This window comes from Dermacentor andersoni, chromosome 3 (assembly GCF_023375885.2).
Source record: "Dermacentor andersoni chromosome 3, qqDerAnde1_hic_scaffold, whole genome shotgun sequence".
NCBI classification, from domain to species: domain Eukaryota; kingdom Metazoa; phylum Arthropoda; class Arachnida; order Ixodida; family Ixodidae; genus Dermacentor; species Dermacentor andersoni.
In genome coordinates, this window is record NC_092816.1 from 197810246 (window position 1) to 197827790 (window position 17545).

Genomic DNA, 17545 nt, shown 5'->3' on the forward strand with positions numbered 1-17545 from the left:
AACTTTCCTGGAACGCCACCGCAAACCTCTAGCCACGGCGTCACTAAGTCGACTGTGTGTGAAGAACAATACGCGCGTCCTCAGGTCTCCGTCGCTGGAGCCAAGATGAGTGCGACGAAGCAGTCTTTGTGCCTGAACCCGCCACCGCTAACCTGGTCTGCTGTGAACGAGGGAGTCCCCGAGCGAACGTAGTTCAACACCCCTTCCCACGCGCCGTCCAAGACGCAAGACAATGGGCACCCGGTCGCGCTGCGGGGGTCAGCCTGACACAAGCCCCGAGTTCTACGAAGTCCGTCTGGCCTCGGTTGGGGAGCGTGAACCTCGCGCAAGGAATTGTGTGTGTGAGTGTGTGTAAGCCGTCCCGCAGAGAGGCGACTCGCTTACGATGAGTGGTCGGCCGTTTCCCTCACCTTGGGATCGAGGGAGGACCGAGTGTTTATAAACCGCTGTTGTGCGGCAGCTCAGGGCACTTTCTCTCGCAGTCATGCTAGACTGATGAACTGCAACATTCTGATGTAGATACTGTAAATAAACCCATATTCCTCGTTCTCGATGAGAAGCAGTCCTTCCCTTCAACAACGTCCTCAGCGTGGATTCCTCTATGCATGTCGCAGCTTCTTGTAATATTTCTTCCTTTTCCCTGAGTGAGCCTTTAGTGATATCGTCGGCGTACATGGCGTGGCGTACGCCGTCGATTTGGTCTAGTTGTTGGGCCAGTCCAATCATGGCAACATTGAACAGGATGGGTGAGATGACCGATCCCTGCGGTGTGCCTTTGTTTGGGGTGTTGAACTTTTCGGATCTCAGCTCGCCCAGGCCGATTGTTGCTGTTCTGTTGGACAAAAATGCCTTGACGTAGCTGTGTATTTTCATGCCGCAATTTAGGTTGTCTAGTCCTGTCAGGATGGCTTCGTGGCTTGCGTTGTCAAAGGCGCCTTTGACGTCCAGTGCCATGATGATGTGCTCTCCATTGAGCGGGATATTGCTCAGTACCTCTTCTCTGATTTGCAGGAGTACATCTTCGGTCGAGAGCCTGGCTCTGAAACCAAACATGCTGTGGGGGTACAGCTCGTTTTCTTCCATATGATTTTGTAGCCTCCTCATAACCACTCTCTCATAGATCTTGCCTAGGCATGATGTAACGGAGATTGGTCCGAGGTTTTCCACTTGAAGTTTCTTGCCCGGTTTCGGGATCATGATGACTTCCGCGTGTTTCCATTCTTCTGGTACTGTTCCCGCTTGCCAGTGTCCATTGAGGTATTCGGTTAGCTTTGCGACTAGCTAGTCTCCGAGGTTGCGGATGAGCGCGTTTTTGATCTTGTCCGCACCTGCGGCTGTGTTCTTTGTTGCGCTTCTTATCGCCGCGTACACCTCTTCCCGGGTGATGGGTCTATCCAACCTTCCATTTCCTTCTCCTTTGTAGCGCTCTGTGTAGGCTGCTGGGTCGCCGTCGCCGTAGCACTTTTTGCGTACTTTGTCCAATAGTTCCGAGTCTGTTCCCTCGTACTGGTGCACCAGTCGGTATATGACTGTTGTTTTCGGTCTTTGATTTTGCCGGATCTAGGAGTGCCTTGAGTATGCGCCATGTTTTTGCAGTGCTCAAGATTCCGTTTAGAGAGTCACTAAATTGTTGCCAATTTTGCTTCGCTAGCTGCGCCGCGTACTCTTCTGCCTTTTTCGTGATTTCCGCGATCTTTAGCTTGAGCTTTGTGTTGTATTTCTGTCTTTTCCACCTTTTTGTGAGCCGCCTTCTGGCTTCCCATAGTATGAGAAGTCTAGAGTCCACGTCCGGCGTCTGCGGCGTACGCTCAATTTCTTTGGTGAATTTGCGTTGTGTTTCTTTGAGCATGTTCCCCCAGTCTGTTATAGATTCGATGCTTTTTATTGTATCACCACATGCTTCTCTGAACGCTTTCCAGTCCGTTATGTTTGCTTTCCCTATCTCTCGTCTAATTGGATTATGAGGCGCGCCGCAGAGGGAGACTGCGGATTAATTCTGACAACCTAACGCACCACCAAGACATGGGGCAAGGGCGTTTTTGGATTTCGACACCGTCTAATGCGGCCACCGCGGCCGGGTTTTGATCCCACAACCTCGTGTGCGATTAGCAGCGCAGCACCATATCCGCTGAGCTAAAGCGGCGGCTAACAAACTTCCTGCTGTTTTTCCAAAACTTCAGCAACGTGAGGCTCGTTGAATTAATCTGGGAACATCAACATATCAATAAAACGTACACACACACACACACACACACACACACACACACACACACACACACACACACACACATATATATATATATATATATATATATATATATATATATATAGAGAGAGAGAGAGAGAGAGAGAGAGAGAACAGGATGTTTCAATGGGCATAGCTCCGCGGTTATCTCTGGCTTATTTACCCAACAATTTCGGTTGTTGGACCAACCTTTTTCAATGGACACAGTAAATTCTCGCAACAGCCATGCAGAAAAAGAACAACACGCAAAAGGAACCAAAAAAACAAGAGACAGAGAGAGAGAGAGCGAGAGAGAAATGAAGACAGAAAAAATGTAAGAGGCCTGCGGGACATAGCCGAGGCCCTAAGAGATTACCCGTAGGGAACGGGGTGAGTCATGGTGCATTCGTCACTACCCTCATCATTAGCAGTGTACAGGTCGTTGACATGGTCCCCGTTATGCGTGTTGTTACATGGTATACGAACACGTAAGCCATTTTTGGTGTCCTGATTAGATTGTGTAGAATGTGCAAAAGAAAAAGAGAAAAATATCCAAGGAATAAAGAGCTTACTCGCTGGTAATGAGGTTACTCACGGTGCATTCCTGGCGTCAATTACCTCATCATTTGTAGTGTTTACATATTTGACTAATTCCGCAGGACGGAGGTCGAGTGGTCAGGGCGTGAGAGGCGTCAGATAATGAATTCTTACGCGTGCTTTTACGTAGTATACGAACACGCTAGCCATGTTTTGGTGTCTTGATTAAATTGAATAGAATGTACGACAACAAAAAATTCGAGGACTAAAGAGCTTACTCGTTGGTAACAGGATTATTCGGGGTGCTTACCCGGAGTCACTTACCTCATCATTGATAGTTTTCAGCTATTTGACGCATTCGTCTGGACGCGGGTGGAGTGGTCAGGGTGTGAGAGGCATCAGATAATGAATTAGTTAGCGTACTTTTACATGGTAGGCGAACACGCAAGCCAGTTTTGGCGTCCTGATCAGGTTGACTAGAATGTGCAACAACCAAATAACCGAGGTCTAAAGAGCTTACTCGTTGGTAACGGGGTTATTCGGGGTGTTTTCCTGGAGTTACTTACCTTATCATTGATAGTTTTCAGTTATTTGACTCATTCCGCAGAACGGGGGTCGGGTCAGGAGACGAGAGGCGTCAGAAAAGGAATTCATTGCGCGTACTTTTACATGGAAGATGAACAGGCAAGCCACTTATTTTTTTGTGTGTGTCCTGATCAAATTGAGTAGAATGTGCAACAACAAAAACTCCGGGAACTGAAGAGCATGATCGTTTTAACGGAATTATTCATGGTGAATTCCTGGGGTCGCTTACATCATCATTCGTAGTGTTCAGCTATTCGACGCATTCCTCTGGACGGGGGTCGAGTGGTCAATGGGTGACAGGCGCCAGATAATGAACTAGCGTACTTTTACATGGTTGGCGAACACGCAAGCCATTTCTCGGTGTCCTTATCGAGCAAAAGCATTGCCAAAAAAGTAAAATGAGTAAAAGAATAGTAATAAGAAATGCAATCTTCATTTTGTATCAGTAAAAATAATAAAAGATTAGAATAGAACAATAGAAAAACAGAAAAAAAAGAGGCAGAGGGCAGAGTGAGTTCGGAGGAGTACTAAGAACTGATCGTGGCATAAAAGAAATAGACAAAAACAAGAAATACGCCAGGAAAAGCAATTTAGAAAAAAAGAAAGAAAACTTTGATATAATAACAATAATGTGGCGAAATAAGGTTGAAAAAAAAAAACAAGGTACAGTAATGTGAACGGGTGGGTCCGCTCCCCCAATGGGGTGGTGGGCATTCTTTCATCATCACCTACGTATTCTATTCGCATATGCGGTGATTGAGTTATTACTTAATACTCTGTCTTATGGACTACGAAAGGACTCGTTTTCCATATGTTCATGCATGTCGTGCGTGATTGTTCTAAATTTGTGGATAAAATAGTACTCTCTTTGTTCCCATTCACAACAAGAGCAGAAGCCTGAGTGGAGAAGGGTGACACGTACTTTGTCAGATACGTATCCCTTTTTGCTTTATTCCTTGAAAAACGTCGGTCTTCCGACCGATACTGCCGGGCAAACAAGCCAAATATAACCATGAAGTAATGCTTCTCAGCTTCTCATTGTGTGTGAGTTCTGTGGACACAAAATTGATTTATATGGATGTTTCTGGAAAAGGCTATCCGCTCCAGCACAATAGCTAGCTGTACTTTGCTATCAGTACGCGTACATGGTAGGAAGGAAGATAGTGATGTGGCAAGAGAACAAGGCCAGAGACTCTGCGCAACAAATGGAAAATGTTGACGGTCCGAACCGCTTGCCTTTCTGCTTGAATGCCTTTGTCTGTTCTTATCATAAGAAGCCAACTAACACTGACACCAAGGACAACATAGGGGAAATTACTTGTGCTTTATAAATGAAATAAAGAAACGATAAATTATTGGAGATTAAAGTGGATGAAAAAACAACTTGCCGCAGGTGGGAACCGAACCCACAACCTTCGCATTTCGCGTGCGATGCTCTACCAATTGAGCTACCGCGGTGCTGTTTCCCCATCCACTTTCTTGGGTATTTATGTGTCCTTGTAGAACCCTGGGAGTGTTAGCCAGCGCCAGCACTCACAGACCTTGGCGGCGGACGTGGAACGTCCTTTTTGCCGCAGGCGTCACGAGAACGTGATCATTTTGGGTGAAGGCAACTGGTCAATAAACCCACATATGCTACCTGAAGGCATCAATGTAGCCGAATTCGAGGCCCTCGTTATGTAATAAACGAGAAGAGAGGGGGTTAACCGAGGGGCCCGATTTTTATTAGTCATATCATAAGAAGCCAACAAACACTGACACCAAGGACAACATAGGGGAAATTACTTGTGCTTTATAAATGAAATAAAGAAATTGGAAGTTAAAGTGGATGAAAAAACAACGCGAAATGCGAAGGTTGTGGGTTCGGTTCCCACCTGCGGCAAGTTGTTTTTTCATCCACTTTAATTTCCAATAATTTATCGTTTCTTTATTTCATTTATAAAGCACAAATAATTTCCCCTATGTTGTCCTTGGTGTCAGTGTTTGTTGGCTTCTTATGATATGACTAATAAAAATCGGGCCCCTCGGTTAACCCTCTCTCTTCTCGTTTTTCGTCTGTTCTTGTGACCTAGCCTCCTACACTTAAAGGATGGCAATGTTATTTTCAAAGCAATTTGTTATGACAGTGACACGTTACCCATTCCGTTTTCGAACGGTCTGCTGTCGAAGAGGCGCACTTCTTGCACGCCAGGGTGACTCTGCAGCTCACGCACCACGTGATGACCCAGCAGTCCGCTCGAGCCCGTCACCAGGACAACCCCGAAAGGCCGGTGGGTACCAGCGATGCTGCATTGTCTGAAACGTGACACGTCAATTGTTACGTGGAAAGAGGCAAACCAGTTGGTTTCATTCCCGTTTCATGCTTAATTTCCGTTTGACCTCAAATAGAGACGATGCTGTTACGACCTTTGAGACTATATCTGAAGTTCGTATTAGCATTCCGAGAAATATGGACGCAAATACGACTGCGCGAAACACGAAAATAGCACTCTCGCCGTCGTAACAGCCAAGTAGTCGTACTTACAGCAAGCCGAATACTGCGCTTGCAGAAATTATTTCGTTCTCAATCACTTGCAATAGAGTCTCGCAGTAGCACACAATACTATTCTTCCGTGGAGTGAATTTACACGTGTAGCACATGCAATGTGAGTGCACATTATCGCGCACATTGTCGCGTGCACTGTGACCCTTGCTAGTACGAGCCTTCATTCATAACGACTCTATGTTGCACATGTCTCAGCGAGGCAAAGACGACGCAACTTCCCTGCAACGCCGGACAGTGGTTGCTCAAAGTTCTTGTCGGATCGCTAATTGAGGGAGCGGCGAGTGGCGACGTGGTGTGCCGGGGCTGTAGGCAGTGGGGAGAATAGGCTGCGTATAGTCACCTCAACAGCAGCATTATAGTAGGCGAGCAGTTTCAGCGAGGCGAGCAGACCACTGGCGTGTGCACCAGATAGAATACGTTTTTCACTAATGCCGTCTATTATAAATCACGATGCGGCGCATGGGGAAAGGAAAAACAAGGGGCTTTACACGCTCCTCTTATCAAAGCTTCTGCAGTGACACTCGGTCAAATTTAGGTGGATTAGCGCTAGTCGCCATACAGCATATAGAAAGGGTTCTCCCGGATCCTTTTGACACGCAGAAGCCCGCGAAGGGACAAGAGACGTTTAGTTTTCTTTAGTTCTAGTATATTTCTTTATCTACGTAACGTCTCAGAGGCGAATAACGTTGCAGAGGTTGATCAACAGGAATACTGGAATACGAAGAACTAGAACATTGTTTATGATTTATAGTCTGTGACTGCCTATATAGCTTAGTAGCTACTCAAGGCTCAAGTTATTTTCTGCTAGATTCCAAGTTCAAGAAGCTTGGTGTAATTACTTGAGGGCAGCGCCAAAAAACGCGGCAAGAGCGGATAAGAAGTTTTCTCCACTGTCCTCAGGTATTCACGTCAATATCTACCAATGTGATCACCTAACCATTTTGCAGCTTAGTCCGCCGTCTTTCATAAAGCTCTGCGATGCAGCCCTGTCCTCATTGCAAATCGCACCTTCGCCTGATCCGTTTTATGGACGACGTGGACGTCGCTATCAATGGCCTAAGGTCTTTTTTGTGCTGTCGCTGCTCCTACAACTTCTTATGCGTGCTCAGTCTCACTCACCGATTGTCGTCATGCCGAGTCGGCGGCGACGACGCCAGTCCTTCTGCCATGCCCATGTCGCTGCGCTCTCGTTGCTGTCTGCTCAGTTTGTTAATGGCATGTCTGATACAAAACACACCAGTGCCGACACTCTGGAGAACGGCACAACTAGGCAGGCGCTGACAATGAGCTCCCTTCCGTTCAAAGCGGTGTTGGCGGCAGTAGGACTCGAGACCTGTCGTGCGCTATCGCGTTGCGCGGTGTCAAGGACGCGCACTGTACTTGGCGTGGAGCAGCTTCACGAAAGGCTTCAGGAAGGAAATCCCGTTGACCTCTACACCTGCAGAGAGCGCAAAGCACAATTGCAGCTGCGTTAGCGCGTTACTCAAGCTCAAAAGTTGCAAAAAGCCGCAGTTTCGCCCGGAATGCGAAGTATTGTTTGCGATAGCAAATTGTTAGACAGCTATACGAAGCAAAGTTAGTAGTTTCCTCAGCTGCACAAACTGATGCAAGCATTTGCGTCTTAGCTACGTTAGGAATCACAGGCAAACACGAATACATCTCACTCGATGACCGCGGACACTCGCTGTCAGAATGCTGTCGTGATGAAGAGCGGCAGCAGCGGCTAGTGAATTCCCCTTCGTGCTGTGAATTCCCGTTCGTACGAAAATGGGAGAAGGCTCTTATGAGACCGAGGAGCGCAACCCCAACATACGCATACGCGCACTCAAAAATAGTCAAGCGCGTTATAGCAAGATCCTGCATGAAGGCGGCCCTCATCCGGTCTTGTGACCACCAAGTGGATGTAAGCTTCGAAAAGCAAGTAGCCAGGCTGAAGCTCGCAGGTTTCCCGGTACCGCTTTTGACCAGCATCACTGAAAGCCTCGCAACGAACCTTAAAGGAAAACAGTCGGCAGCTGCTCAATCTGAGAATCGCTCACGGCAAATGGTTGCGGTTATACCATATGTGCACCAGGTTGCGCACAATCTCAGAAAGGTTGTCAGCAGGGCAGGCGTCAGGTTGCTGTTCACTGCCAAAAATAAGTTAGGTAGCCTGTGCCATCAAGTCAATCGGGTAACCAAGAACAACAAAAAAGTTGTAAAAAGCAGCACAGACAGAGGTTTGTTGGTGACTGTTGTAACCATGTGGTTTATAAGATTCCCCTTTCATGCAACCGTTTCTATATCGGCCAAATGGGGCGGTGCATCAATGACCGCATGCGCGAGCAGTCAAAGAAATTTCAAAAACGAGCAAAAGATCGTCAGTTGTCACTGCATTGCACTGAATGCGGCTGCAAGCCATGTTTCGAAGATGTGACCTACCTGTCAAAATACCGCGATGACCGCGCACGCCTTATTTCCGAAGCTTTCCACATTCACGTTAGCGGCGAAGCATGTGTAAGCCTTCCCTCTATTTCTCTCCTTCCGAAGGAGATTGCCTTCCTATCGCATTAATTGCAATCCCCCTGCGCACGCCCAATTCTGTTGATTCTGTGGTTTGAGATAGCGGAGGAGCATATATATGCTGACTGAAAGAACAAAGACGCTTTTGTTGTTAGTCAGCGCTGTTGTCTGTGTCCCTTCACTCGTCCTGTCGTTTAGCGCTGTTTTTATTGCTTGTGATCACGAACCAACCAGCCCAAATGCGTACTCTTCTGCAGTCTCACGCTTATCTCGATTACTGACCGGTTGTTGCTTCCTTCCATTTCAGATCTATCTGCTTCCGGGTGGTGTACGTTACCTGCAGGTCTCACTGGGTGAATCCCTTCGCATTCCATTAGGATACGCTGAGTGGTCTCCGGATTATCGCTGCACCATACACATGCCTCATCTATTTGTGAATATTTCCTCTGGTATATTTTACCTAAGGCTCCGGTATGTTTCTTTTTTTTTTCGTAGGCGCTCGCCTTCGCGGCGGCGAGCGCAATCTGGTGGTGGTACAAGAAACCCAGCGTTGGTGACGTCGCGCGCGTCCTCCGCTGCATATAACGTTGAAACACGAGTTTCAGCTTTTCTGGTTCTTTTTTTTTTCTTTCCTCTGCACGGCCACCGCCGCCGCGGATCCGAGCGTCATCTGGTGGTAGTAAACTAACCCAGCGATTGCAATGTCATGCACGTCCTCCGCTGTGACTGGTTGGACTGTTCGGCTAGGCAACAGCTACGCAGCACCACGTCGCGAAAACCCAACGAGGGGCGCTATTCTGGACATTCCACCATTTTCTTCGATGCATGACGTAGGCGCGACGCAAACAAAATGGCGCGGGTGGCCCCGTTTTGCTTACGTAACGTGACGCCAACTTGACGTTTCGCCTAAGAAATTGAAATGAAGGCACTGAACGTAAGGTTCTAGGTAAATCAAAACAGTTTTCCTCTGCAGTAAAAATAAAGCAGCTATCTCAAAGCGTATGATTATTCCGTCAAAAACGCCTCTCGCTTCCGTCGTCTGCTGCGTACAAGCCATCGTCTGCTTCAATAGCTAGGATGCGTGTCCCCGGAAAATGGAATGAGTCATCGCATGTTGGCGCCAACGCGCTTGTTTTCTTGCTTGAGACAACATACGCGACCTACCAGTGGTGATGCGCGCACGTTCTAGGCTACGTTATCGCTATCTCGTGAAACGCAAGTGACTCAGCCCGACTCGGCTGGCTGAGAAACGGCCGAATATCACCGATAGCGTTGCGCGCGCCAGAGATATCCACTAGAGCGACGCAAGCGCCGGCGCTGCCATCTCTTGTTCATTTCGCTGGTTACTCGCACCGAGGGAGGAAACTCCAAGGCGCCGCCTTGCGTACATTTCTTTTTATAAATTAGAAAGAGGCCGTTGTCATAACTTTTGATTGTACGAAAAGGCATTAATCTTGATTACAATACAAATGCAGCAGTGAAAAGTGGACAACATTGCCGAAAGCTTGCTATGTTCAACCAATATTATTTCGTATAAACGCGTTTTTTTAAAAAGTGATGGCCCGAAACACAAATGCCAACACCACCCGAGAGCGATGCTAATACTATGAGCACGCGTTATGAACAAAAGATTTTCGTGGTGCCAAACGACGGGGAAAATGTGGCGATACGCATTCCTCTCGGCTGCCATTGCATATGTCTTCCCATTAGCATAATTCGCGCGGCTCGTCGCAGCAAAAATTATGGCGGAAAATCTCAGCAATGGCGGCCCAGCGCAACGTCACGCATCGTCAAAATGACGTTTACGAAACAGCCCTTCCTGTGACGCTCCTCATGAGATATTCCTTCAGCCAATCAGCAAGCTGGCATGGCGCATATGTTGGATCGCCACCACATATTCGCGCAATTGCAGATGCATTGCACTGGCTTCTGCACGCTACCGCTCACATTCTTTTTGAAGCGCTAACATCACAATATATCTGCCAAGGACCAAAAAAATGTATTAGTCCCTAAAATTTGCAGCTCCACGTCACGTTTCGTCATCTTGATGAAAACGCAAAATGACATTTCGCAAAACTTCCGTTTCCCGGCACAAATTTTAAGGCGCGTGAGCTCTCCACAGCCAATCAGAGAGTAAATATGGCGGATAATGGCGGCCGTGCAGCCGCCATGCGTGTCGAGAATAGCACCCGAGGTTTCCAAAGAAAAGCTTCGCTTTTAAAACAACTGTAGAACTCGCCTCACTGATTGTCGATGGTAATGCGATTAGCATTTTAGATATGTATTGACACACCGTACTCATGAAGTCACGTTTATTACCTCTGCAGTTGCTGTAATATAAGAAGCCAACAGACACTGACCCCAAGGACAACATAAGAGAAATTACTTGTGCTTAACAAATGAAATAAAGAAACCATAAATTATTGCAAATAAAAGTGGATGAAAAAACAACTTGCCACAAGTGGGGAACGATCCCACAACCTTCGCATTTTGTGTGCGATGCTCTACCAATTGAGCTACCGCGGCGCCGTTTCCCCGTCCACTTTCTTGGGTATTTATGTTTCCTTGTAGGACCCTGGGAGTGTTAGCCAGTGTCGCCACTCACAGACCTTGGCGGCGGATATGGAACAACTTTTCTGCCGCAGGCGTCACAAGAACGTCATCTTTTTGGGTGAAGGAAACCGGTCAAAATAGACAGTTTTACTTTCACGTACGTAAGGGCTCTTACGTGTGAGCAGTGCGCCTGCGCAGAACGCAAAGGGTTTGCGTGCGTCTCACGGATGTACATGAGACTCAAAAGTTTGCGTGCGTTCCTTGCGCACGTAGAGAGCTCCGCGCGGCGGTCTCGCGAGATCTCGAACAAGCGAGAGCATCATTGCAAGATGGCAGCCAAACACGCCGACAAGGTAGCTCCGCGCCTTCGTTTTTCTAAAAGCGACTTGGATCTGTTGCGAGACATAAGGGAGTGCAACCCCTTCGAGGACAACATGCGGTAAAGCACTTCTAGGCATTGCTAAGCTCCGATCGGCACAAGAACACACTTTTACGTGTTTTGCGTGCCAATCCAACTCGACTGGCTTGGCTTTGATTTGTCTTGGATGTCAATGGCTACAGCAGTGTTTATACCTGGCGATACATGGCGACACATGGTCGCTTTTAGCATGCGTCGCATACGTCGCGTACGTGTAGCTAAAAGCGCTTCAGGGGCAGGGCGCGTATGGTACGTACGTAGAGCTTTCACGTTTGAGTGCGTGAAGTCTCTGCGCACGTGTAACTAAAGCTGTCTAATAAACCCACACATGCTGACCTCGTTATGTAATAAACGAGAAGAAAGGGGGTTAACCAAGGGGCCCGATTTTTTACTAGGAATACATAAATACCAAAGAAACTACATCCGCATTATATCCGCGTAAGCTCCGCGCGCTCACGGCGAGAGTACCCCGAATGACACCAAACTTCGCCCTCACTCTCACGCAGGGCCCGACCCCGCGTGAGAGAGGCCTGACTCCGCGCGCGGAGCCTACGTGGAGCTAGTGCTCCGTTTTGTGCTCTCGCTAGGAGCAGAGTTCTGCACAACTCTTCCGGCGCCGCTCGCATCGCTATTCGCCGAGAGCTATCAGGTGACACAAAATGACGTCAAATGTTCAACTGCGCCGCTGCAAACCCAACTTTACGGGCGCGATGCCGACTCGTCGTTTCCGTCAGTTCCATCGACATTGCAATCAGCGGACCGTCGTGAGTGCGTTTCATTCACCGACTTCGGCGCATGGGCGTCTTGCGCTGGAGTTTGAGGTATAGTAGCGGCGCCTGGTGGCGGCGCGCGAAACGTTATCTGAGTAGTACTAGCCTGGGTAGTATTGAGCCCTGGATGCGGCGAAACACGTTTCTATCCCGAGTTTTGCGTCGATTCGCACTTTTTTCTGCCCTGTTGCGAGTGCGAAAAAGGCTCGTCACTTCTCACAGACCACGCCGACCACGCTGAGAGCTAGTCGCAGCCTATAGGTTAACGAAAACGGACTCTCCGTGAGACGTAGGGCTAGAAGTAGAAGGAATCGGCGACGCCGATCCGGAGAGACCAAGCTCAGCCTCGAAAAGGCGTCAACGTCGTTAATTCCGCGTCGTGGGATGCCACGAACAAGAAGGCCTGAATCCCAACATATGAGTCTACCGTTTTCCTTGAAGGCCTCACGAAGCGGAGCGTCGGGCGCGCTGATAGCTGCAGTTCGTTGCGCTTGGTAAGCGAAACTTCGTGCCATGCTGACTGCTTCGCCTCTCTTTAAGCTTGATTGATTATGTGCGTCCTAAAATTCGGTCTTTTGCATCTACAGTCCCGACGACAGACCGACATAGCAGCAGGCATGGCTGGTGATTCACGATTCGAGACCCGGCCACAGCGACAATTAACAATTCGACTGGTGCGAAGGGGTGAAGCGATCAGTTGTGTGCAAATGACCACAAATGGTCGGGCTGATTCGGTGACAATTCACTATCCCCCTACGAGCCGCCCAGGTTAGAGAATTAAATGTGCTCATCCTTGACCTCAAGACAGTACGTTGAGGCAGCGCAGCAAGGTATTATTGATTGCAGCACATCGATGTCCGAGCGCTGTCATTAAAAGCTACATCAAACGAGCAGCGCACGAGCTCGCGCTGCAGCGCAATTCGCACGTACGTTACTGCGAGCTCATATACGTTGCATCAGCTATTTATCAGTTGCTAAAGGGACAGATGGCCGCTACTAAAGTGCAGGCATAACTACTTGTCTAGCGGCATGCAGTCAACAAAGATTGCAGGAGGCCCGCCGTTTCGCGGCATGTCGAAAGACCGCTGCCGTCGCGGCGCGTACGATCGTGCGCTCGAGCAGTTCCGTACACATGATGTCTGCATATCGCAGCTGTGAATTCATTTATAGTAAGCATTCCCTCGCGTTTGTGTGCCTGAATCTAGCAGCGTACAAACCTTCCCTGAAGTCCAACTTCCTACGCTACTCGCTTCACTTGCGATTGACACCGCGCTAAAACTTCGCCGCTTGTTTCTTGAACGGCGTACACGTATTCGGCGTTGCATAATTTATTGCCTTTACGCAGCGTGCCACCACTGAGAAAATCTTCAGCGCCCGATATTCGCTGCAAGCCGTGGTACAACAAAAGTGAAAGTGGCGGGTCCATCTTGTTAACGTGCTTTCCGAAGCAGACAACCGAGTTTGGTACTACCCAGTTCAGGACAGAGGGCGCTTTTTAGCAACATTTTCGCAGCGCCCCCTGGGCAATGCAAGAGCCCCATAGGTACGTTATTCGACGATATTAAATCAAGGACCTTGGTGAAGTGATACGAAACACACCATATTGACACTTGCATTCCAGTATGACGGGTTGTAACGCACCAAACTACACAAACTGCACGGAACGTGGCAAAGCTTTTTACGCTGTGCCGCGCGGACGGGCAGACGTGCACCGGCGACCGGTATGGTTACTGCGTATCAGCCGAGACCGGCCGGCTCCGAAAGGGACCAGAATATGCGAGGTGCGTTCGCCTTGTTTACAGAGGTGAGTTTTGCCTTCTTTACACTAAAGCAACCTTTATCTCGAGTAACACCCCTGTTAACGCTGAGATGCGTACGGGTGACATGAAAGGTTCTTCACTTGTACGATTTTTGGCCCATATGTGAAGCGCGACACAGACGCCGGACAAAAACGACACGTCTGTGTCGCGATGCACATATACGCCAAGAATGTTAACTTACCAACTAGCCCAATTCGCTGTCTTGCTTGTACGACTGATGTGACTATGCTGCTCTAGAACAGTGTTTTCAAAACAGAGTAAGTACTAGCGGATACAATTTGCCCGCTGCACCCTGGTTTTTCCCTCCTGTCGTTGTTTTTATTTTTTGTTGGCGTTCTGATTTTTCATGTAACGTTGATTGATGTGCTAGTGTTTGTTGGTTTCTAGTAAGCGAGAAGTTCGCGTGCTCCCGCTTACGAGGCAGCTGTGATTGCTTCAGCATTTATCGCCCGCAATATCTTGCTCGTTGGATCGGCCTTAGTCGACGCAAGCAGTGTGAAATATTCCTGTATGTTTAATAAGTGCTGTGTTATAGCAAATTGACCCGAGTAGCATGAAAACATCAAGTAAAATGTGTCATACTACAGTTTGCAATATGTGACTAATTACTTTGCAAGTTTGCCATCTTGACATGATTAGTGCAATAAAAATAACTTGTTGTTACTCTTAATAGCTTTTTGCCTTTCCAGTTGCTTTGAAATCTTCCCTTCAAGGCTCTAAGAACCAGCAATCTTGCCCTTCTGCCGGCATGCATCCAATGGTCATCCATTTCCTTGTACGAAATAAATTTCATCTAGACGCTCGTCCGTCTTTGATCGTTTTCCACGTGAAGATTTGCTTCTACGAAGCAGCTACTAAGTCAGCGGTATTGATGAATCGTAAAAATGGCCTTCGCTTGCAATGTGCGCATGTGAAAGTATGAAATGCGTTTAAATCTACGTGTCGGCACCGCATATATCGAAAACGTCTAGCTGCTGTGAACGATGGTTAGTAATAAATGACGCACTTTAACGGTCCCTGACAGTAGGTTGCCACTATCCCTCAAAAGGAAAGTGTACAAGAGCTGTGTGTTACCAGTACTCACATATGGGGCAGAAACCTGGAGGCTTACGAAAAGGGTTCTGCTGAAATTGAGAACGACGCAACGAGCTATGGAAAGAAGAATGATGGGTGTAACGTTAAGGGATAAGAAAAGAGCAGATTGGGTGAGGCAACAAACGCGGGTAAACGACATCTTAGTTGAAATCAAGAAAAAGAAATGGGCATGGGCCGGACATATAATGAGGAGGGAAGATAACCGATGGTCACTAAGAGCTACGGACTGGATTCCAAGAGAAGGGAAGCGTAGCAGGGGGCGGCAGAGAGTTAGGTGGGCAGATGACATTAAGACGTTTGCAGGGACAACATGGCCACAATTAGTACATGACCGGGGTAGTTGGAGAAGTATGGGAGAGGCCTTTGCCCTGCAGTGGGCGTAACTAGGCTGATGATGATGATGATGATGATGACATAACTGCAGGCACAATAGTCATAGTTCTCTTGGCAACAATCATTATTCAGCTGGTTTCGGCAGCCAAAATGCGCTCACATAATTATCCACCTTACGTGGGGGAAGTTTTCTTTAAACAGCCTTTAAAACATATCTTCCGGCCTTGGTGAGAAAACTTCATACGAATGCTGGAAAACATTGCACCGCTTTTCGTCGCAAAGTAGAGCGCGTTTGCACGGGATCTTTTGAGCTGTTCGGGCGAAGGTCATAGTCAGGATTTTATTTCGGGGGATCGAGGGAGGTCCTACTCTCTATATGTACGTTCGTGCGTGTGTATGGATATGTGTGTATATACATATACATATACATATATACATATATATACATATACATATATACATAAGAAGAAAATTTTTGGAGGTCGCAACCCTGCCCCATTCCGGCTACGCCAATGGTTTAAGCGTAGACTACATTAAAAAGTGACCCTCGCTCGGCGTTTGCGAATTGGCGCATGTAGCTCGTGACCAGCAGGCAAAAAAGCGAATGGAACACCGCGCGGCATTTGCCTCCTACGCGCTCGAGGAGTGGTTTCACTGCATAGCAGGAACATACTGGCGTTGTGCAGGGACACTACACGGATCTAGGGTGCCTCGATGCGCGTGCTCCTCTCAGGGCGCGCGCATCGAGACACCCTACGCGGATCGAGATAGCAGCGCCGCGGTGTAAACTGTAAACACATGGAGCGCCGCGCGAATACCACGGCCGGCTATGCTGGAGCCGCGTACTTTTGCCTGTAGCAATATGGCCGCCGCCGGTTTCACTCACTCCCCAACGCAGCAGCTGGGACTGCCACTCTAGAAGTTTTTATGTAAGCTCCGTGCTTTGTCTACAGACGCAGCTATGGCTCCGTAGATTTGGCGCGCTGCCACAGAAAGTTGCCGTCCATTCTACGTTGCTATGCTAATGGCGTATTGTTGCGTTGTAATGAAGATGAACACAGTAGCAAGAAAGTGAAACGCGAAACTAAGTCTTAATTGGGCGAACCTGTGGCAAGAAAGAGAAGTCACACTCAGAGCACCACAATGCCGGCGAGCACAGTTGGCGATCCTCGAAATCTTATTTGGGGTTCAGACACGTTGCCCTACTCATACCTATGACTCCCTGAACGTTCCAGCGTAATCGCTGGTACCCGTGTAAGTTCTAGAATGTACCGCGCTATTCGCGTTGTGCACACAATCTGATTACACAAGACTCGGCGAAAACTTATACAACAGCTGCAACCATCGATAACAAAGAAACTTCCAATACAGAAAAGCGCGCCTTGAGCTGAGCGATAACATTCAGCATTTGTTAGGCGATAAAACACGGTCACAGGATAAAGTCAATTACTTGGGTCAGTATTTTCTCATTCGTATAAGTGTTCGCGCGCGAATAATGTAGGCATGACGGCGCAGTTTCCGTTGCTCTTTTTCCATAGGCGTTCTTCAGGGGAGCGCGCGTCTCCTCTTCTAGCGTGGCCTTAACTGCGCATGTCTCATGATCAAAATCGTTACTGTGGCTTAATGGCGTAAAGCTTATTGTTTCAGCGTGCCGCAATCGTTGTCAGTGGCTTCGCATGTTTTTTTTTTTTTTCTTTAAGCAAGAACATTACTACTGCCGCAGCTAGGGGCAGCTGCAGTAGTGTTGGAAATTTTGTCGTCAAGCATATTACCCTCCATGCCTCTGTATCCAAGAACCTAGCATATTATCATATGCCGACCAGCAGCTCCTGAGTCGAGTGAGTGCTAGCTAACCTCTTGACGGAAATTACGCGTCGTTATATCTCGGCGAGTGCGGTTCATTTCCCTAAGGAATAAAAAATTGCTCATACGTCTTTGCTGAAAATGTCTGAATGCATACTGTACGAACCAAGTCGATAGGTTAGAGCACATTGTGCCTTCTTGTTATAGTTGGTTGGAGATTGCAAGTCATCTGGAGCTTCGCGAGGGGCAGGAACAATTGAAGGAGCACCGCGCATGCACTGAAAAGACTGCAGGCGTTGTCTCCTCCGCGTTACCTTCTAGTGCGGCGGGTTCTTTTTGAGTTATACGAACTACAATGTG

The 17545-nt window shown here is 48.0% G+C and overlaps 1 protein-coding gene and 1 non-coding gene across 3 annotated transcripts in view; both read right to left on the minus strand.

Annotated features, from left to right (window-relative positions):
• Positions 1 to 7369, minus strand: part of LOC126524381 (sterol-4-alpha-carboxylate 3-dehydrogenase, decarboxylating-like) — a 73242-nt gene extending 65873 nt beyond the window's left edge. The window contains exons 1-2 of one of the 2 annotated variants that reach the window (XM_072287374.1): positions 7011 to 7369; positions 5484 to 5632 (exon numbers count right to left, since the gene is read on the minus strand). In XM_072287374.1, coding sequence (XP_072143475.1) covers positions 5484 to 5632; positions 7011 to 7066 — 205 coding nt within the window. In that variant the 5' untranslated portion in view covers positions 7067 to 7369. Of the gene's footprint in view, positions 1 to 5483; positions 5642 to 7010 lie in introns of both variants that reach the window. The other variant, XM_050172713.3, reaches the window with a different exon arrangement.
• Positions 7370 to 10846: 3477 nt separating this feature from the next.
• Positions 10847 to 10919, minus strand: TRNAL-CAA (transfer RNA leucine (anticodon CAA)). Its single transcript has one exon. It is a non-coding gene; the product is annotated as a tRNA-Leu (tRNA).
• Positions 10920 to 17545: the final 6626 nt, after the last annotated feature.